Source organism: Canis lupus, chromosome 2, assembly GCF_048164855.1.
Source record: "Canis lupus baileyi chromosome 2, mCanLup2.hap1, whole genome shotgun sequence".
Taxonomy (NCBI): domain Eukaryota; kingdom Metazoa; phylum Chordata; class Mammalia; order Carnivora; family Canidae; genus Canis; species Canis lupus.
In genome coordinates this window covers 56,118,996-56,136,633 of record NC_132839.1, presented here as the reverse complement: position 1 = coordinate 56,136,633, position 17,638 = coordinate 56,118,996, and the positions used below count along the sequence as shown (strand labels likewise).

At 48.1% G+C, this 17,638-nt stretch overlaps 1 protein-coding gene across 6 annotated transcripts in view; it reads left to right on the top strand.

Moving 5' to 3' along the window:
* HOMER2 (homer scaffold protein 2) overlaps positions 1 to 15,976 on the top strand; it is a 124,357-nt gene extending 108,381 nt beyond the window's left edge. For all 6 annotated transcript variants that reach the window (XM_072801284.1, XM_072801304.1, XM_072801313.1 and 3 more), the window contains 4 exons: positions 1,933 to 2,089; positions 4,088 to 4,198; positions 4,794 to 4,874; positions 6,091 to 15,976. In XM_072801284.1, the coding sequence (XP_072657385.1) occupies positions 1,933 to 2,089; positions 4,088 to 4,198; positions 4,794 to 4,874; positions 6,091 to 6,279 (538 nt within the window). In that variant the 3' untranslated portion in view covers positions 6,280 to 15,976. The remainder of the gene's footprint in view (positions 1 to 1,932; positions 2,090 to 4,087; positions 4,199 to 4,793; positions 4,875 to 6,090) is intronic.
* The last annotated feature ends 1,662 nt before the right edge of the window (positions 15,977 to 17,638 follow it).

The window sequence follows — 17,638 nt, the reverse complement described above, 5'->3', positions numbered from 1 at the left end:
CTGCCCCCAACAGTTTTTCTGTGTACCAACACACATCCCATAGAATATGTGTTTGAAGAAGAGATTTCATTACGATATGAACTAGAACCATAAAATACAGAAAACTTAAGAAGGGCATGGTATCTCTGTGAAGAAAGCTTTAAAATGTTCTCAAGGACCATAAATAACTAATTTAACAAACAGAAAGATACATTCTATTGGGAGGTGGTAAGAATGCCTTCATATTTTAAAAAGGGTCTCTCCTAAATTGACATATAAATTTAACATCCTTGTAATAACATCAACACAATTTAGTTTTTAATGACCCGCACAGGCCATGCTTATGTTTTCTTCCCCTGAGACTGTGGCCCATTTCCTGATGGTGGGGCTGGCCCTGTGACGGTGCTCATTGCTGCTGTCCTTGGGAATCATCCTGGTCCCCCCGGGCAGGGGTTTGGCCAGCTTTCCCCCAGCCATTCTGTGGCTGAGAAGCTGCTCTCCCCAACTTGCCCCATTAAAGAGCTGGATCATATTAACTCCATTTTACAGATGAGGAAACTGAGTCCCGGAGGGTAGAGTGAGTCTATGCCTAAGGTCACATGGCTAGTCAGTTTCTCCACCATATTGCCTGCTTTTCACTCTTCTGTTGTTTAAGCCACAAGATGTTGCCTGGATAAAAACATTTCACCCCTAAAAATAAATGTTTTTAAATCCCAACTTAATGAACAAGTGAATTATAGGAACGAGCGTGAAGTCATTTCCCTAAATCAGTTTAAATTCTCCATCAACAGCTCTGAAATTAATCAGATTACATTTTACTTTTTTTTTTTTTGCTTGTGGTGTTTGAAACTGAAAGCTTATATTTCTAGTCACGTTCCTACATCTTTGAGGCTGTGGGGATGGAAGGAAGATAACACAGATAATCGAGATGCAGTTCTATTTACTTACCCCACCCTCACCCCCAAAACAGCCTGCCGAGACAGAAGTGACTTCAGCCAGGCAGGATCAATTAGAAGCGGGACACTGCACAGGGCATATCCTGCGTGTCCTGCACAGCTCTGCCCACGGCCACCTGCAGCTCCCTGCTTGCGTGGGCTGCAAAGCCAGGAGACAGCGGCATGTGAAAGCCAAGCCCCTGAGGGGACCCTGATTCCAGTTTGTTTCTGGAAACTTCTTTGTGGAGCACATAGGATGGAAGGCAGACTCGAGGTTGTTTTTGTCCAGGGGAGGTGTCCAGTAGACCTGTGGTCCTTCCTTGCCCCTGAGGAGATGGAGGTTCAGCCAGGGCACCCTCGCATGCTGTCGCTGTCCCCTCTGCCCTCTGATCTCCAGCTCTGGATTCCTCCACAGGCTTGGGAGGTGCCCACTGTCACCTGGAGCCAGGCTGTCTCTCACACCTGGGGTCTTGGGGTGTCCGGGATGGCCAAAAGGGCCTATAGCTTTCATGAGATCCTTGGAGTCCCACTGCAGAGCATGTGTCCTGGGGGCTTGTGTCAGGAAGGGACACAACAGAGGGTTCTGGGGCAGGGACCAGTAGGAAGGAAGGGGGTCCTCTCCACATCCTGTGTCTTTGCTCTTAGCTTCAGGGCTCCTCCTTCTCCATGAGTTTGGTTCTTTCCTAAAGCAATTCTTTAAGAAAATAGCCTGGCAAGGTGACACATGGGCACTAGAGAGGCACCAGCCCTTCTTGGCATTTGATCTTAGTAGCTGGCCTCTCGGGGTGAGGGATGGGGGGGCAGGCATGTGGCCCCCCCAGAGGCAGGTGGGTGGGGTGGGATGGCACTTAGGGGTTGCGCTGGGGGGTGGCAGGTGGGCGTTGGTCGGGGGGGGGTGGCAGGTGGGCGTTGGTCGGGAGGGGGTGGCAGGTGGGTGTCGGGCGGGGGTGTGGCAGGTGGGGGTAGAGCCGGGTGGACGGCACCCACCCACCGGGTGACCACCTGGGCCACCCCATAGTGCTGCCAATGTGAAGAAATGGGAGATTGAGCTGCAGACCCTGCGAGAGAGCAATGCCCGGCTGAGCACAGCGCTGCAGGAGTCGGCCGCCAGCGTGGAGCAGTGGAAGAGGCAGTTCTCCATCTGCCGTGATGAAAACGACCGGCTCCGGAACAAGGTGGGTGTCAGGGTGGGCCTGGGTCCGGGGTCCCTGTTGGGCTTCTCCCTCCCTGTGGTGGGAGGAAGCCTCGCTGCTACTCCCCTTGCAGCCCTCCGCCTACCTCCCCACTTTCTCTGTGGGAGCACAGCCAAGGGAGCCACGTCTTGGAGTTGCTATTGCAAAGGGGAAGGTGAGCACATGGGAGAGTCAGCCTCATCCCTCTGATGCTAGCTGTGGGGGGTCCTTCCTGGATGGTGGCCTCCTTTGGCCTTTTCTGTGGTTCCCAGATCCTCTGTTGAGAAAGGGGGATCCAGAGGGTGAGCAAGGAAAACGGATTGAGAACATGGTGAGGAGCGTTCACGTGGAAACCCTGCTAGCATGCATATCCCAATGTCTGAGAATCTGCATTCAGAGGCTGGACGGGGAATGTGGCCTCTGAGTATGAGCCGCATGGGTGCTCACTGCCATCCCGTGCCCTCTGCTCTCTGACCGCCACATCCAGGCAGTTCATCAACAGCCTTCCCGGTAGTTAGTCTCTCACGCTGTCTGTGGTCAGGCTGAGTTGATGAGGTCATTGTGGGGTGGCCACAGAATCCCCAGCTGAGACCCTGGGGGTCTCTGTGTGGCCGGGTGTGGATGGGCAGCACATTTATCCAGCAGGCCGTGGACAGCGGCCGCCGCATGAGTGCAGGATTTCAGGGAGACACATCACCCTGAGATGGGCATGCACTCTCTCTTGCCCCCCCCCCCCCACCATTTGTAACCTGCCCACTCGGCCTGAATGGAGCCATGGGAGACCACTCTCCCATTTCCCCACCTTGCTTTGGTACAGATGGCACATAAAAGTGCCTCTTGTCCTTTTTTCATTTCAGTGCCTTAAGTGCTGACAGCGAGGGCACCAGGCCAGGTGCTGACTGTGCATTCCCTCCCGAGGGCTGGCCGATCTGTCTGCCAGAGGGATCGATTGCCCTATCCTCTTTCCAAGCAGAGAGCTGGGTTTCTCACTTTGCGTGAATGTGATGGGGTGGGGAGATTGGGGGAGAGGAAGCACACCCCATAGAGTTCGCCACCTGAGGGGAGCATCTGCTTCCCTGTCCAGGAAGCATTGGGAGCTTGATTTCCAGGGCACAAGGTAGAAGCTGGTGGACTCCCCACGAGTTCCCATGGCTGGGGGGGTCCAAGTCCTGAGGGCTGGTGCACAGCCACCCCTGAAAGTGACCTTATCGTGACCAGCCAGCACCCTTCAGCTCGAGGACTGCTGCTTGCCTGTGGGACCCCATCAGTGTGCTGCTTTTGTGTTCCTGTGGGTCCTATTCCACTCTGCACACATGTGCTGGCCGCTGGGAAACACTGTCACACAGCAAGGCCCTTCTGAGGTCTCAGGCTTGGGAAGGGGAGAAGAAGGCACTCTGGGGACTTGCCAGTACAGTCTGCCACTCTCTTCTCTCCGGGAGAAGGCTCACAGGCCAGGCCCTTCCTGCGTGCATCAGTCAAGAAAGGTCACCCTGATTTAAAGCGTTTGAAATGTCATTGCATCTCATTTGGTGGCCACTGTCCCACAGAGTTGATTGGTTCCCTTCCCTGCTGTCTTAAACCTTTGAGATGAAATAGAATAATTCAGGACATGACCAAATGATGTAAAAAAAAAAAAATCATTATGGGGAGAAGCAGATAGATTCATGGGACAGCTGGCCCCTACTCGTGATGAATCCTTTAAAGCGAACCTGAAGTTCCTGTCCCGAGGTGGTGAGAGAAAATCCGAAGCCCAGCATGTCCTGCAGCCAGATTTTGTGACTGCCGGGGCTCTGCTGCTGTGAAGCAGGGTCTCTCGTGCCAGCAGGGCGGGCAGCCCCACGGGGGGGCCACATGGAGTTTGTTCACAGCCCCAAGGAACAACATGTGAGTGGGTTAGTTCATGGTTTATCTTAAAAGACAGCGTCAACAGGCGGGCTGATCTTTTGTTTAATGACCAAAGTAAACCAGCATCCCTGCTTCAGCGTGTGGTGTCTGTTAAAGATTGACGAGCTGGAAGAGCAGTGCAGCGAGATCAACAGAGAGAAAGAGAGGAACACCCAGCTGAAGAGGAGAATCGAGGACCTGGAGTCCGAACTGCGGGAGAAGGAGACGGTGAGTAGAGGCGCCTGCAGGCCTCATGCACCCAGGACATGGCAGGTGTCTGAGGGGCAGGTGACCGGACCTGGGGGCAGCTGCCTGGACATCAGCACCGGCCCAGCCGAGAGCTGTACTGAGCTCAAAGCTGAGGGGGAGCTGGATATATATGAAACGCTCAGAAACTTCTATAGGTGCTCTATCGTCAGAAGAGGAGTTGTGCTGTCCTGCTCATGCAGCCAGAGCCCCGGCCAGGCAGACATTTTGTTTTCTGGCAAGGATGGGTGGCAGGACAGCTAAGTGCACAGATGCTGGAGACCGTGGGCAAAGCACCAAATGTCCCTGCCTCAGTTTCCCTACCTGGAAGTTGGGGATCATAAGAATCCCTGTCTCTTTGTGGTGGTGTGGTGATGTATAAACTTCACATGGCAATGCCCGTAACACAGCCCGTAGAATTACCTGTGTGCTGATTATTAACTCCACCACTTTTGTTATTATTGAGGAGGGTACAGACACCAAGAGCTGGTGTGCACACAGATTGTTTCAAGAAGGCATTTTATCGCCTTTTATCGACTCCTTTTCACATTCTTTTTTGAATTTCTGTCCCCTGTAGGAGTTGAAAGACCTCCGCAAACAAAGTGAAATCATACCTCAGCTCATGTCAGAGTGTGAATACGTCTCAGAGAAGTTAGAGGTAAGGGTGGGGGGCACACCTGCCTTGGCTCCGACCTGGAGGCATCCATGGTGTTACTCGTTTCTCTGGGGCTTCCCCCTTTCACACCTCTGCTGGTAAAGAAGAGCGACTTTCTAGTCATGAAAAACCAGCAGTAACCGCACACCAGATGCCGTCTCTGCCTCCTGGGTGCACACTCAGCTGTGTTTGTCTAATGGTTTTTCCACTTCTACAAAGGTGTCCTGTGCATAGTGATAGTGCAGGGACTATGTCCCGCCCACAGAAGTCTCCACAGAGCCTTGGGGCGGTGAGGAGCCGGGCAGAGGGGAGGGTAGAGAGCATAAGACCCCGGAGCTAGTCCATCTTGCCACTCCACAGCCACTGACTTTGAACATGACCTTGGGCAGCGCCCCTTCCTGGCCTCAGATTCTCAGAGAAGAGTTTCCACGTCCTCTTTCACTTCCTCCTCCTTCAGGAGCGTTTTTTTCAGGTGTGTGAACCTAGTACTAGTCACTGGTTCCTGGACGGCTGTTCAGAACAGTCTGATCATCATGTCCAGAAAGTGAGGCTCTCACTGAAGAGCACGGGCTTGCACGTCATTTATGAACTCACAGCCACCTTAGGAGGCCTGAGGAGGAGCTTGAGGGTCTCCCTGGTCACACCATGTGATCCTGGGGCCTAGACTACTGTCCCTGAGGCTGGCGCAGCCTGTCCCTCCTCACTGAGCCAGAGGCTGGCCTGGGGCCAGGGAGGCCTTGGCCTCTATGTGGAACCAGGGAGACAAGTCACTGCCCCATTTGTCCTGTTTCTGTCTCCTGGAATGGAACTAACACGTGGCCTCAGCTGACTGTTCTGGGCCTGAGGCCGAAAAACCCCTTGTGCTGGGTCTATAGACTTTCTCTGCCCGGGGCTTTGCGAGAGGGCCCAGTTGCATCAGGCTCCCCTGGGCAGAACCCGAGCTCTGCATTCTCTGCAGGGCGGTCCTTCATCAGGCCAGACCCTGGTCACGTGCCCTGCCTGTTAGCACCTCTGCTGGGGAATGGGCAGGAGGGGGGACACCCCAGAAGGCTCTGAACTCTGTGCTGCCACCCAGGGTGGCAGGCTTGGACACTGGGAGGTGCAGATCTGGGAGAGAGGCCAGCTGGGGCGTGGCTGGTCTCCATGGATGCCCCCCACCCCAGCCCCAGACCCTTCTCCATTTCTCCATTTCTCCATTTCTCCATTTGTCTCCCTCCAGGCGGCAGAGAGAGACAATCAGAACCTGGAGGACAAAGTGCGTTCCCTAAAGACGGACATTGAGGAGAGTAAGTACCGCCAGCGCCACCTGAAGGTGGAGCTGAAGAGCTTCCTGGAGGTGCTGGACGGGAAGATCGATGACCTGCACGACTTCCGCCGCGGCCTCTCCAAGCTGGGGGCCGACAGCTAGGGCCACGGGGCAGAGGGCGGGAGCGTCTGTCTGTCCGTCCGCGCAGGTGCGGGTCGTCGTGTGTGCACCCCGGTGGCGCTGTCCCCTCTCACCTCCCCGGCCTGGCCAGGCTGCCGAGCCCGGGACGATGCTGACTCAGGAACCTTGCGCTCGGTCTCCCTTCGACTTTTACGCGGTCAGGGCAGGGACGTTTGTATCTCTCTCAAGGGCTGTTGCAACCATACCAACTGAACAGAGCATTTTCTAATCCAAATACAAACACCCTTTACACCTCCTTTTTTTTTGAAAGAGCGTTCAGAGTGTTTGAACGTTCAGTGGGCACCAGCACGTGGGACACGTAGCAGCTTCCCTCCCGTAAGAACCAAGATGTTTGCAAGTGCCACGTAGCAGAGGCTCGTCCAGAGAAAGAAGACAAGTCTCTGGTGGGCGCACAGGGATCGCCTGCGTCCACTCTGCCCCCCTTCCTCCCGCCTCCAGTTTGTAGGGTTGCGACAATGTTCCTTTCCTGGGTTTTAATTTCTAAGCGGATGATTGTGCTGTGGGAACAGCGTGCAGTGAGGGTGCTTAGCACAGTGCCTGGCACAAAGTAGGTGCTTAATAAATATTTGTTCAATTCAACATATAAACAGCACTTAGTGTGTTAATCAACCCCCCACCCCCAGCAGCCTCTATCGGACTCTGTTTAATAATCCATCATCTTGCCGTGTTAGGTGATTATCAGACAGGCGTTCATTGTGTGTGGTCAAGGTACCGGATGGGCTCGGGTGGCCCCAGGGCAGGGCAGGTGGCAGTGGAAACAGCAGGAGCTGGTCTGAGGTCCCTCACTAGCCCATCCATGGTGCTGTGCCCCTGGGTGCCTTCAAACCGGGACCACTCTTCTCCAGGCTGGGGATCTAGGATAGGACCCTGTGTTGGGACTGGATGACTAAAGAATCACACAAGCCCATGAGGGAGAGTTTGCTCAAACTGGCTGAGCCATGGCCTTAGTGACATAGGAGCTCTGCCTCTGTCTTTCTCCGTTCCTGCTAAGGTAAGGGCCAGAGCCATAACGCTCCCTTCTCTTACTGAGTTTCTCAGTGGGTGCCCTGCATGGGGCAAAATGGCTTGAATCGCCGGTCATAGGCATTTCTAAATGCCTTTTGTGGTGGTGGAGGCTTTGGTGCCTCCTTCTTACCCCCTCTTACCTGCTTTGAGAAACCACCAAGAGAACATCCCTTTCTAGAAAGAGTTTCTAGAATTCCCCCCTGGTGAATTTGGATGAACAATAAAACAGCCTGACGAGGCAGGTGGGACACACAGATGCCTCCCTGGCCCCAGGATGAATCCTGCCGTTGAGACCACATCTCTGAGCAGAGAGGTCTCATTGAAATGAGAGAAGGCCAGTCATCCAGAGCAGCAAGGCAGCTCAGGGGTGGGGGGGACCCACAGGCTGAGTGCGTCGGCTTTGCCTGAGCATACTGGGCCCGTGGCTGACAAAGTGGAGAGCATGGTCACCTCTCGGTGACTTGAGATAGGGTGCTGCTGGCCTGCCTTTTCCCCAGAGCTCCAGATGGGCCTCAGGACAGTTGGTAGCAGCTCCCTACTGGTCCAGAGAGCCAGGCTGGCCGTGGTCCGGCCCCGTGGCCCAGCAATGGCTATAGGGGGTTCTTCTCAGGCCAGATCAGACCACCCATCAGCAGACCAGGCCTAGGGCTGTCTGGGAGCAGTGCTCACTGGGATCTCAAACTTGAGCTTGAGTCTTATGGTGTCTGCCACCTGTCTGTTGGGTGACTTACTGATCTGGAAGGAACCATCTTGACTGACCAGAGCACACTCAGGTGGCATATTCATAGGATAATAGAGTTGCCAAAGCCCTTCATGCACTCCATAGCAGTGATGGTGAGAAACATTGGCAGAAGTAGCGCCATGACCATGGTGGGCTGCTGTGTCCCTCTGTGGTTGAGACCCATGATATCTACTCACCTGTCCCTGGGGAGTTTGGAAGCACCTTGCGGGTAGTAGGTGAGGATGCATGATGTGGCCTCGTGGGTTGCAGCCCAGGAGCTAAGAGCAGGGTGGGCTCCTCTAAGGGAGCTTGGGTTCAGCAGGGAAAGCACCACAGCTGTACAAAACCACTGGCCTTTCACTTCTGCTTTTCTCTGAAGATCTTAATGCTTTTTCATTGACTTTATTTAAAAAAGATAGCCCTGGGGGCAACCTGGAGGGTCCATGGAGAGACTACCCATCTGACAGCTCCTGGCACCGTGAAGGTGGGCTCCACAGAATGAAAATGACCCACTAAATTCACCCCGTGTTTCGCCTGAGCCAGGTTGACATGCCCTCACCTACCGGGACATGTAGCTCCACCACTGGAGCCGAGCATGGGCAGCAGGTGTGCCTCTCACTTGTGAACCTGCCAGCCATGCTTCTGGAGGATCTAGAGCCAGGACTGCATTTCCTTTCCAGGTCATGTCTCCTGATTTTGACATGCACAGGGCTGGCCGCCCGGACCTGGATTAGCTTTTGTCCTACATCTGTGAAACCTGGGGCCAAAGGGGGGGTGACATGAAAGAAACATGGAACCCCTTCATAACAGGCCCTAAAAATAACTACTCCTGGGGCGCCTGGGTAGTTCCATCAGTGAGGTGGCCACCTCTTGATTTCGGCTCAGGTTATGGTCTCGGTCCTGGGATCGAGCCCCGTGATGGGCTCCCTGCTCAGCATGCTTCAGGATTGTCTCTGTCCCTCTGTGCCTCCCCCCACTCACCACTCTCTCTTTCTCCCTCTAAAATAAATAAAGATTTTCTAAGTAAAGACCCAGCTGGGTGCATCACAAAATCGAGAGGTGAGTGGAGAAATCTTCCTAGCGCCCAGGGAATGTAGACCCCAAGTGACAGGTTGGGACAGTGTGGTCATGCCTCAGAGGGAGAGCAAGCCAGTGTCCACGCAAGACCTGGAGCTTGGGTGGCACGTAGTCCCACACTTTCCTGTGTGCTCTCACAATAAACTTCAGGTGGGTGAGAGGGCTGGTCAGAGTTATTCCCCATTTTGCAGATGGGAAGCAGAGACCGACGGTGACACACCGTCACCCAGCTAGCGAGCAGCCTTGTCGGCTGTGCATCTGGCTCTCCTGGCTGTTGGTCTGGTGTCTTTCTGTGGGCCATGCCACCGTTCTCCCTTTGTGACCTTTAGATGCCAGGAAAAGAATTCTCTGATGTCCTGATGAGAGCACATTGCAGCTATATTCTTTTAATATATGTCCACAGCAAGTGATGATTTGTAAGCAAGCGACCTAGAATTACATTTACATTCATTATAGACAAGAGGTTCCATTTTTGAGTGGCTCTGGCTTTGCAAGGATCTTTCCGAGAGTGTTGGTTAAAACCGTGTTCTGAGAGACCAGCTTTGTGAAACACAAACACTTCAAGTTCTTTACTGGTGGCTTTAGCAGAAGTAGAGCGGTTTGTCCAAAACAAGCGGGAAGGCCCGAGATGGCAGGGCGGTGAGCAGAGTTGTGGCTGGGAGGTTGTCCAGCCGCTCCACATCCCCTTCCCAGACAGGAGCCAGCCCTGGGGGAGGAGCAGGCCAGCCCAGTACTTAGAGTGGGTTGAGCAGGACCTGACTTGACCCCCAGAGGACTGTCCGGGTGGGCGTTTGGTCTCCAGCTTGCAGGCTCCCTGTGGACTTTCCAGACTTGGGCAGCTCATGAGCATCACCCTGAGGATGGTGCTGCCTGGCTGGTTTGTACTGCATTGGACGTGAAGCTTGAGTCAGAGGTAGAACAGAGTGTATGGTTCAGGCACTCCCTGGAGGTACTGCCATCTGCCCATTTTAAAGGACTGCTTTTCTGTAGAAGTGAGGGGCAGTGTTGGATGAGAGCCAGCCACAGGGCATGCCGGGGACCATCCTGGGGCACCCCACATGTGGCCAGGCACACCCTTGGAAGGAAAGCAGCCATGAGATGACTTAGCAAAGGCGTTTGAAAAGGCTGCCCTATAAGAAGGAGCTGGCCATGCTCTTTGCTAATCACTGAAAGTGGGTCGTTTGTATTGCTGGTCCTTCTGGAAGTTATGACTCTTTTATTTCTTTGAGATAGTCACTGGATTTTGAAGCGCTGACAATTTAAACTAGAAGCTTGCAAATCCGTGTCTGTATACCTTTTTAAATGATATGCATGGTTTAAAAGGAGCCTAATTCTGAGTACGTGGTTTCTCCAAAAGAAATATTACATATTCTGGGGTTGGTGGGGGTGGCATCACGGAGAGGGAATCCTGTACAGAAATGTATGTTCTTCACATGTCTTTGTCTTTTCCATACACCTGTCTCAAGGATGTGGGATTTTCTGGTTCCTCTTTAAACACAAGCCAGGCAAGAAGGCGACTTTGGTAATGATTTGGCAGCTGGGTGGAATGTTCTGGTGAACTCAGGAGTTGCGAGTGCGTGCGTGTGTGTTTGAAAAAGTGGGAGAAACTATAAGGAACGGTTTTAAATTAAAAAAAAATCTATATACCTAAGAACAGTCCTTAATAATCCTGGTGGTGACGTTACGTGTTCTGGAATCCGCTGAGGAGAAGATGAGTTTGCGAGTCTTTTGTTTCAAGTGGAATTGTACAGTGCCCTACTCTCTTTGATGATGCAGAGCCTTGTGAAAAGTGGTCCCCCAGGCCACACAGACCCCTGGCGCCCCTGGCAGGAGCCCAGAGAAACCACAGTGGAGGCCAGACTGTGGGACGTTTTAGCAGATGATTGACAGATCTGATGATCTGCAGCTGTTATGGGGAATGTGTTACTGTTTTTACCCTGCTGTACCACTTTTAATATAAAGTCCTGATTTTAAATAAATTGGTGTATCAAGGTCTTGTGATAGAACAGCCCATTAGGCATTTCTTATATCAAATGTAAGAATTTAATGATTAGTATGAGGTGGTCAAGTGGGACTCTCCCAGGGTACTAGGGTGTGTTTTTTTTTCCTTTTTAAATGCATTTTTGGTACGTAAATAATATATACATTTTTTAAAAAAGAAACTACAGATGAGTGAAAAGGAAAAAATTACCTGCTATTAGACCATCTGATTATAACCACTGTTAACATACTGATATATAGCTTTTCGGACTTTTTTCTATGCATCTGTATTTATTTTATTACTTTTTTCATGAAATTATGAAATTATAACAATTCTGTTATACACAGTTTTATAACTTTTTTCCCTTGTGATAGTATATTTGTGACTATGTTTCTGTATCACTGAAGATGTAATTTCATCATTTTTAGTATCTGCATAGATTTGTCCCTTGGGTACGTGGGCGGTTCCTGATTTTTTTACTGTCACAGTCAAGGATATGATGAAATCCTTCATTCTAATGTCTTTATAAACTTTTCAGAAAATTTATAATTATCTACGTAGGATAATTTCTAAAATTGGACTTGCTGGCTCAGAAGTTTAGTAGGCAGTACACCTGCTGCTCTGTGTCTCCTCCTGGGCACACAGGAGCCTCCTTGACATTCTGGCCGATGAAACATGGGCAGAAGTGACCTGAGAAACTCCCAGGCCGAGATCGTGAGATGCTCGTGACCAGTTTTCCAGGTTCTGCGCCCTTGCCTCCATGCGGGGCGTCCTAGCCATGGAGACTTTGTCAGCCTGGGTCCTTGAGTGGCTGCAGAAGAACCTCCTTCTCCCTTCACAACACCCGCCCGCCTGCCCACACAGACATGGAGTGTGGATAAGCAAGAAACCTCCGGTGGCACGCCATTGGGGTTTCAGGGTTAATTTGTCACTGCAGCGTGACATGTTCTATTCTAATGAGGGTACACATATTTTTAGGACTTTTAATATATATTGCCTCAAATTGCCTTCCAGAAGACCGATACCAAATTCTACTCCCACCAGCAATGTGTAAGAATGTCCTCCTTACCCTGTAATTACTGGTGTTACCCGGGGGTTTGGGGGCTAGTTTTGATACGCATTTTTTTGATTAAAGTGTGACCTTCACTAGCAAAAATACTTATTGGACTATATTCTTTTGTACTTTACCTATTCATCTCCTCTGGTCACTTTTCTCATAAGATGTGTAGCTGTCTTGATGATTTCTAAGAACCTCCTTTCCCTATAAATACCGTAAAAAAAAAAAAAGTGTGTATGGCTTTTTTAAATGTTTAGACATTTAAACAGTTTTTTCTTTTTATTCAAACCTATCTTTTCCTTCATGCCTGCTACCTTTGCACTCAGGCTTATGAAGATCTTTCGGATTCCAATTGCAAGATTGTATAGTCACCAGGATTTATTCTTATACTTTCATTGTTTTTAAACAGTTAAGTCTGTGGTGGTGGGGGGGTGAAATAGGCAAAGGGGATGAAGAGCACACATATGGTGATGAGCACTGGGGGATATTTAGAATTGTTTGATTCCTGTGTTGTACACCTGAAACTAATAGAACACTGTATCAACTATACTGGAATTTAAAAAATAAAGAGACCAATGAATAAATAATAAAAATGAAAAAAAATGTTATCTATGATCCATCTGAAATTTTTTTCGGAATTGGGAAATCTTTCTCTACTGATAGGAAATTCCATTTTTATTATATACCGAATCTTTTTTTTTTAATTTTATTTTTTTGAGAGAGAGTACACAAGCAAGGGGGAGGGGCAGAGGGAGAAGCAGACTCCCCACTGAGCAGGGAGCCCAAAGCAGGACTCAATCCTGTGATCCTGTGATCATGACCCGAGGTGAAGACAGACACTTTACCAACTGAGCCACCCAGGTGCCCTGCACCCAGTCCTTCTATATCATTAAGTGTGCTTCTGAGCATTCTCTTGTGTATGTTCTGACGCTGGTCCCACTCTGTTGGCCATCACACATTTAGACAAAATGTCTCCATTAGTTAAACTTTTTCAAAAAAATGTTAGTACTTTTTATATTACTATTTCTAAAAGAAATTTGGGATCATTTTGTAATGTTTAGAGGAATCAGAAATTGGATCATGTAAAAATTGATGGCTTACTCTAACTTTTCAGAGAGAAGTAACATCTTTATGATATTAACTTTGATTGCAGTACATTAATAAAGTATTATGTTCCTCCATATATTTTTTTCTAGTATCAGTAATTTTTGTAGTTGTGCTCACTAGTGTAAATGAGCCCCCTTGTTCATTATAGTTTCCAACTGCTTATTGTCCATATAAAATATTACTTTTTTTAAGTATTACTTTTTTTAATGAAAATCAGACTCACTGATTTTTATTTAAAGTATTATATGAGTTATATAAATGTACACATTAGTGGAAAACAGACCAAAAGTGCCCCATAATGAAAATACCCTCTGCCCTGAGATAGTCAACAATTGGTGCAAATTCTTCAAATTTTTTTTTTCTAAAAATGTTTTTCTCTTTTATCATTTTGACCACCTGCTACAACTCTTCCACTACTTGTATTTTTTACTTGGCAATAGGGCTTGGGCATCTTTCTGTGTCAGGACATATCAATCTACCTCATCCTTAACTCTACATAGTGGTGTATACTGGTTTATTTAATGGAGCAACTGGTGGTTTATTTTGTACCTAGACAATTACTGAGTATTCTGTTGTTCTGGTGGTTTTGCTATTGTTCATTCTTTTGCCTGTCTCAGGTAGCTAATAGTTCTGGGTGGTGATGATAGTTTTACCTCCACATTTTCTTCCTTATCACATTGACCAGCACTTTTGGAAGAACGTTAAGTAACACATATATCATTGTGCCGGCGTTGTACAATCTTTACGTATATATAAAAAAAAGATTTTTTTTTTTACTTAGCAAAAATACTACTAGTGTTTTACTAAAAGTACAGATTTGACTTAGTGTAAGATATTCTTAATATTTTAATTTCTATATTAAAATTCTGTCTTTCTAGTTTGCTGAAAGCTTTATCAGTAGTGGATGTTGAAATTTATTAAATTCCTTTTTTTTCACATCTGTCAAGATGATTAAATGGTTTTTTTTTTTTGAGGTGATTGAATGGTTTTTATCATAACCTAAGATGAATCATTTTCATAGACGTGCTAATGTCTAAACCCTTTCTGCATTTCTAAAAACTACTGGCTTAGTAATGGTATATTATTCTTTTCATATAGATCTCTACTCAATGTTAATAGTGGTTATTTATGGTGGGTTAGTTTAGGGTAGATTTTTATTTTGTGTTCTTACCGAATTTTCTGATTTTTCCAGAAGTCTCACATATTACTTGTATAATAAAAAGAGCTTTAAAATAAAAAAAATTCTGAATTTGGTTTGCTCCTATCTTGGGAATTTTTCATATGTTAGGGTGGATAGTTGTGTAATTTTTTTCTCTGCTTTGTCAGGTACTGGTGTTGGGTTTATGTTAACTTCTTTAAAAAAAAAACAACAAGAACTTGGGGAGCTCTTGCTCTCTCTTTTCTATGCCCTAGAAACAGTTTAAATAATATTTAGAATTTTTTGTTCCTTCAAGTTTTTATAACCTGTGTAAAACTGTCCACGTCTAGTGCCTTTTTAGGAAATAATTCCCTGACACTTTTTTTTTTATTAACTCTCTTTTGTTTTTAATTTTAACTCTATTCTGTGAGTTTTGGCCCATTTAAGTTTGCTAAATAATGATTCCGTTAAGATTTTCAGATTTACCAGCATGGAGTATTCTCCTTTCTCATTTATAATATTATATGTCTGTGTTTTCCTTTTATCCTGATTAGTTTTTCCAGAATTAGTCTATTTTATCAGTCTTTTCAAAGAACCTAAACCCAAATTTACCCTTTCACAATTTTATTATTTTGTTATTGTTATTTCCTTAATTTTTTCACCTTCTCAAGTTGACTGCCATTTTAGCTTTGTCTTGTTGTTGTTGTTGTTTTTAAGATTTTATTTATTTATGAGAGACACAGAGAGAGAGGCAGAGACATAGGCAGAGGGAGAAACAGGCTCCCTGTGGGGAGCTTGATGCAGGGCTCAATCCCAGGACCCCCGGGATCACGACCAGAGGTGAAGGCAGATGCCCAACCACTGAGCCACCCAGGCTTCCCAAGCTTTGTCTTGTTTAATGATGGACACAGTTACTAGCAGTTGTAAGGCCGTGACTTCTCTTCTGAATATTTCTTTATCCATTTCCCTTTCATTTTTAAGTAGAGTGTTTTAAGTTATAAATAATTTGTAATTTCAGATCTAACTTAATTTTTCACTGGAAAGTTATGTGAAATTATGTTCTTAACTTTCCAGATAGTTTATTTGCTACTATTGTTTTTAATATTTGTTAATCATTTTGAGTTTAACCGCTTTGCTGTCCAAGAGGGTATGGCCTGTACAATTTCTGCATTTTGGAGTTTATTGCTCTCTTCTTGGGACTGAACAACACTTGTCAATTTTAATAAATATTCCCAGGAAACTGGAAAAGAAGGTGTATGTCTGAAGGGAACAAAATTCAGTCTATCTGTATTAATTTGACCTTATTAATTATATTATAGACTGTTAATTTTTACTCGATCCATTAAAGACTAAGGAAAGTGTGTGTCTCCCACTACTGTTGAATTTCTGTCTATTTCTCTTGTGTATCTAATGATTTTTTCTTTATGGTTTGAGTATGATGTTATTTGGCAAATTATCTTTTTATATTTAAGGGGAAGAAAATGTCCGTTTGAAGACTTGTATATCTTTGTGAATTTTACCTGATTTTGTTGTAACAGAGTTGTTTATGTAGAAATACACAATTCAGTAAAATGTTTGTGTCTGTTTTTAAGTCCACAAAAATCTTTCAGGATTTCAAAAATCCTTTGTGTCTTAAGGTATTTTAGAAGCTCTTCATCACCCCAAGGGTAAGTTGATGTTCTCTGGGGTCACTTCCTGAGCTAAAGCAAGGCTGGCAGTGTGGGTTGAGGCCCATACACTTTTGGTGGAACAGCATAAGAGTTTTCGAGTATACCAACATTTCCAGTTTCTGCTTTGGGGCAACCCAACCTGTGGTTGGGTATGCTTAAGGGACACCTGCCCTTTAGGTGGTGACATTTTGTCAATACCAGACCTGTTCTCAACCCAACCAGTTTCTTCTGCAGGCCTAGCCTTCTGAGCAGAAGGCAGCAGGGTGTATGCTTGCATTCCTGGCTGTTGGGGGAAAGTTAATCCCAGAGACTTATTCTACTGGAAAAGATTTTTCCAGAGCTGTTTGAACAGATATTCACATGACAAAGTCTGCATCAGGCAGACAGCAACTTCTCCCAAACACATGTAGGAGGTGTGAATCTCAGCCCACCGCTCAGGAGTGGAGAAAGTAAGACCATCTCTCTTTTCCCTTCATTCAAGTTCATTTCTGTTTTGAGTCCGCATTTTTCCGGGCCCAGGCAATTTGGTCTTGGTCAGTTCTGGGACTCCCCTCTTTACTCCAGTGTGAGTCTTCAGAGGTTCTGGGGGTGGGGGTGGGGCTCATGTATCTTTCAAGGTTTTTGGAGGAGGGGGTAGTGCCTACCAAGGGATCCTCTGTGCCTGCCCCTGCCCTGCTGTCTCTCACTCTGCTACTTCTGTGTCGCGCTTGCAGCTTGGGAGTACAAGAACTACCCAGATGTTCCCATGCTACAGAACTCTCCCTGAGGCTGTCCTAGGCCCTCTCTGCAGAACATCCCGTTTGACAGCCAAGGTTTCTGGTGGAGGGTGATTTAACTTGCAGGGACTGCTGGATAGGCCAGATGCGTTTGCACGGGAGCTCCCTGCTGAGTGGAAGTGGTTCTGTGGCCACCAGTACCTGCTTGTTTGCTGATGGCCGCAGGCCCTCACAGCTGCCTTGTGGGTTAGCCTGTGACCCTGACCACTGCGACAACCACCTTCCCGGGGGCCTCCTTACACTACTACCTCCCCGGGGGCCTCCTTACACTACCTCAGGTCCTGCGTTTTACCTCTAGGACATTTGGCCAGGTTGACCTGGGTCTTGAAATAATCCTCCCACAATTCTGAAGTTTTTCTTCCCAATCCTGTCTTAGCTCTGACTATCCCTCCTCCTTCCACTCATCCTCCTGCTTTGGAGTGTTGAGGTCTCTGAGGATCTGGCCTGGGGCCACTTTCCCTTGACGTTCTCTCCCCTGGCCACACAATTGAGTTCCCATCTTTGCTGCCTGTGCAGTGACTCGTGATCTTGGGGACCTCCCCTCGGGCTGTCTGACCTCTTCACCCCTGCCACGGTCTGCAGACAGAACACCCCTGCCTCCTCCTGGCCTTCATCATCCCGGAGCTCCTCCACCCTCTGGTTCCTCTTATGTGAAGCTGCCCAGGGCCTCTTCCTAAGGCTGGAGGCATCGGGTCCAGCCCCACCTCCCCACCTCCTCAAGGCCTCCCAGGGCACCTCCCCACCTGCCCAGCCTTGCCGTGCTCCTCCTGCTTCTCCTCTGCCACTTG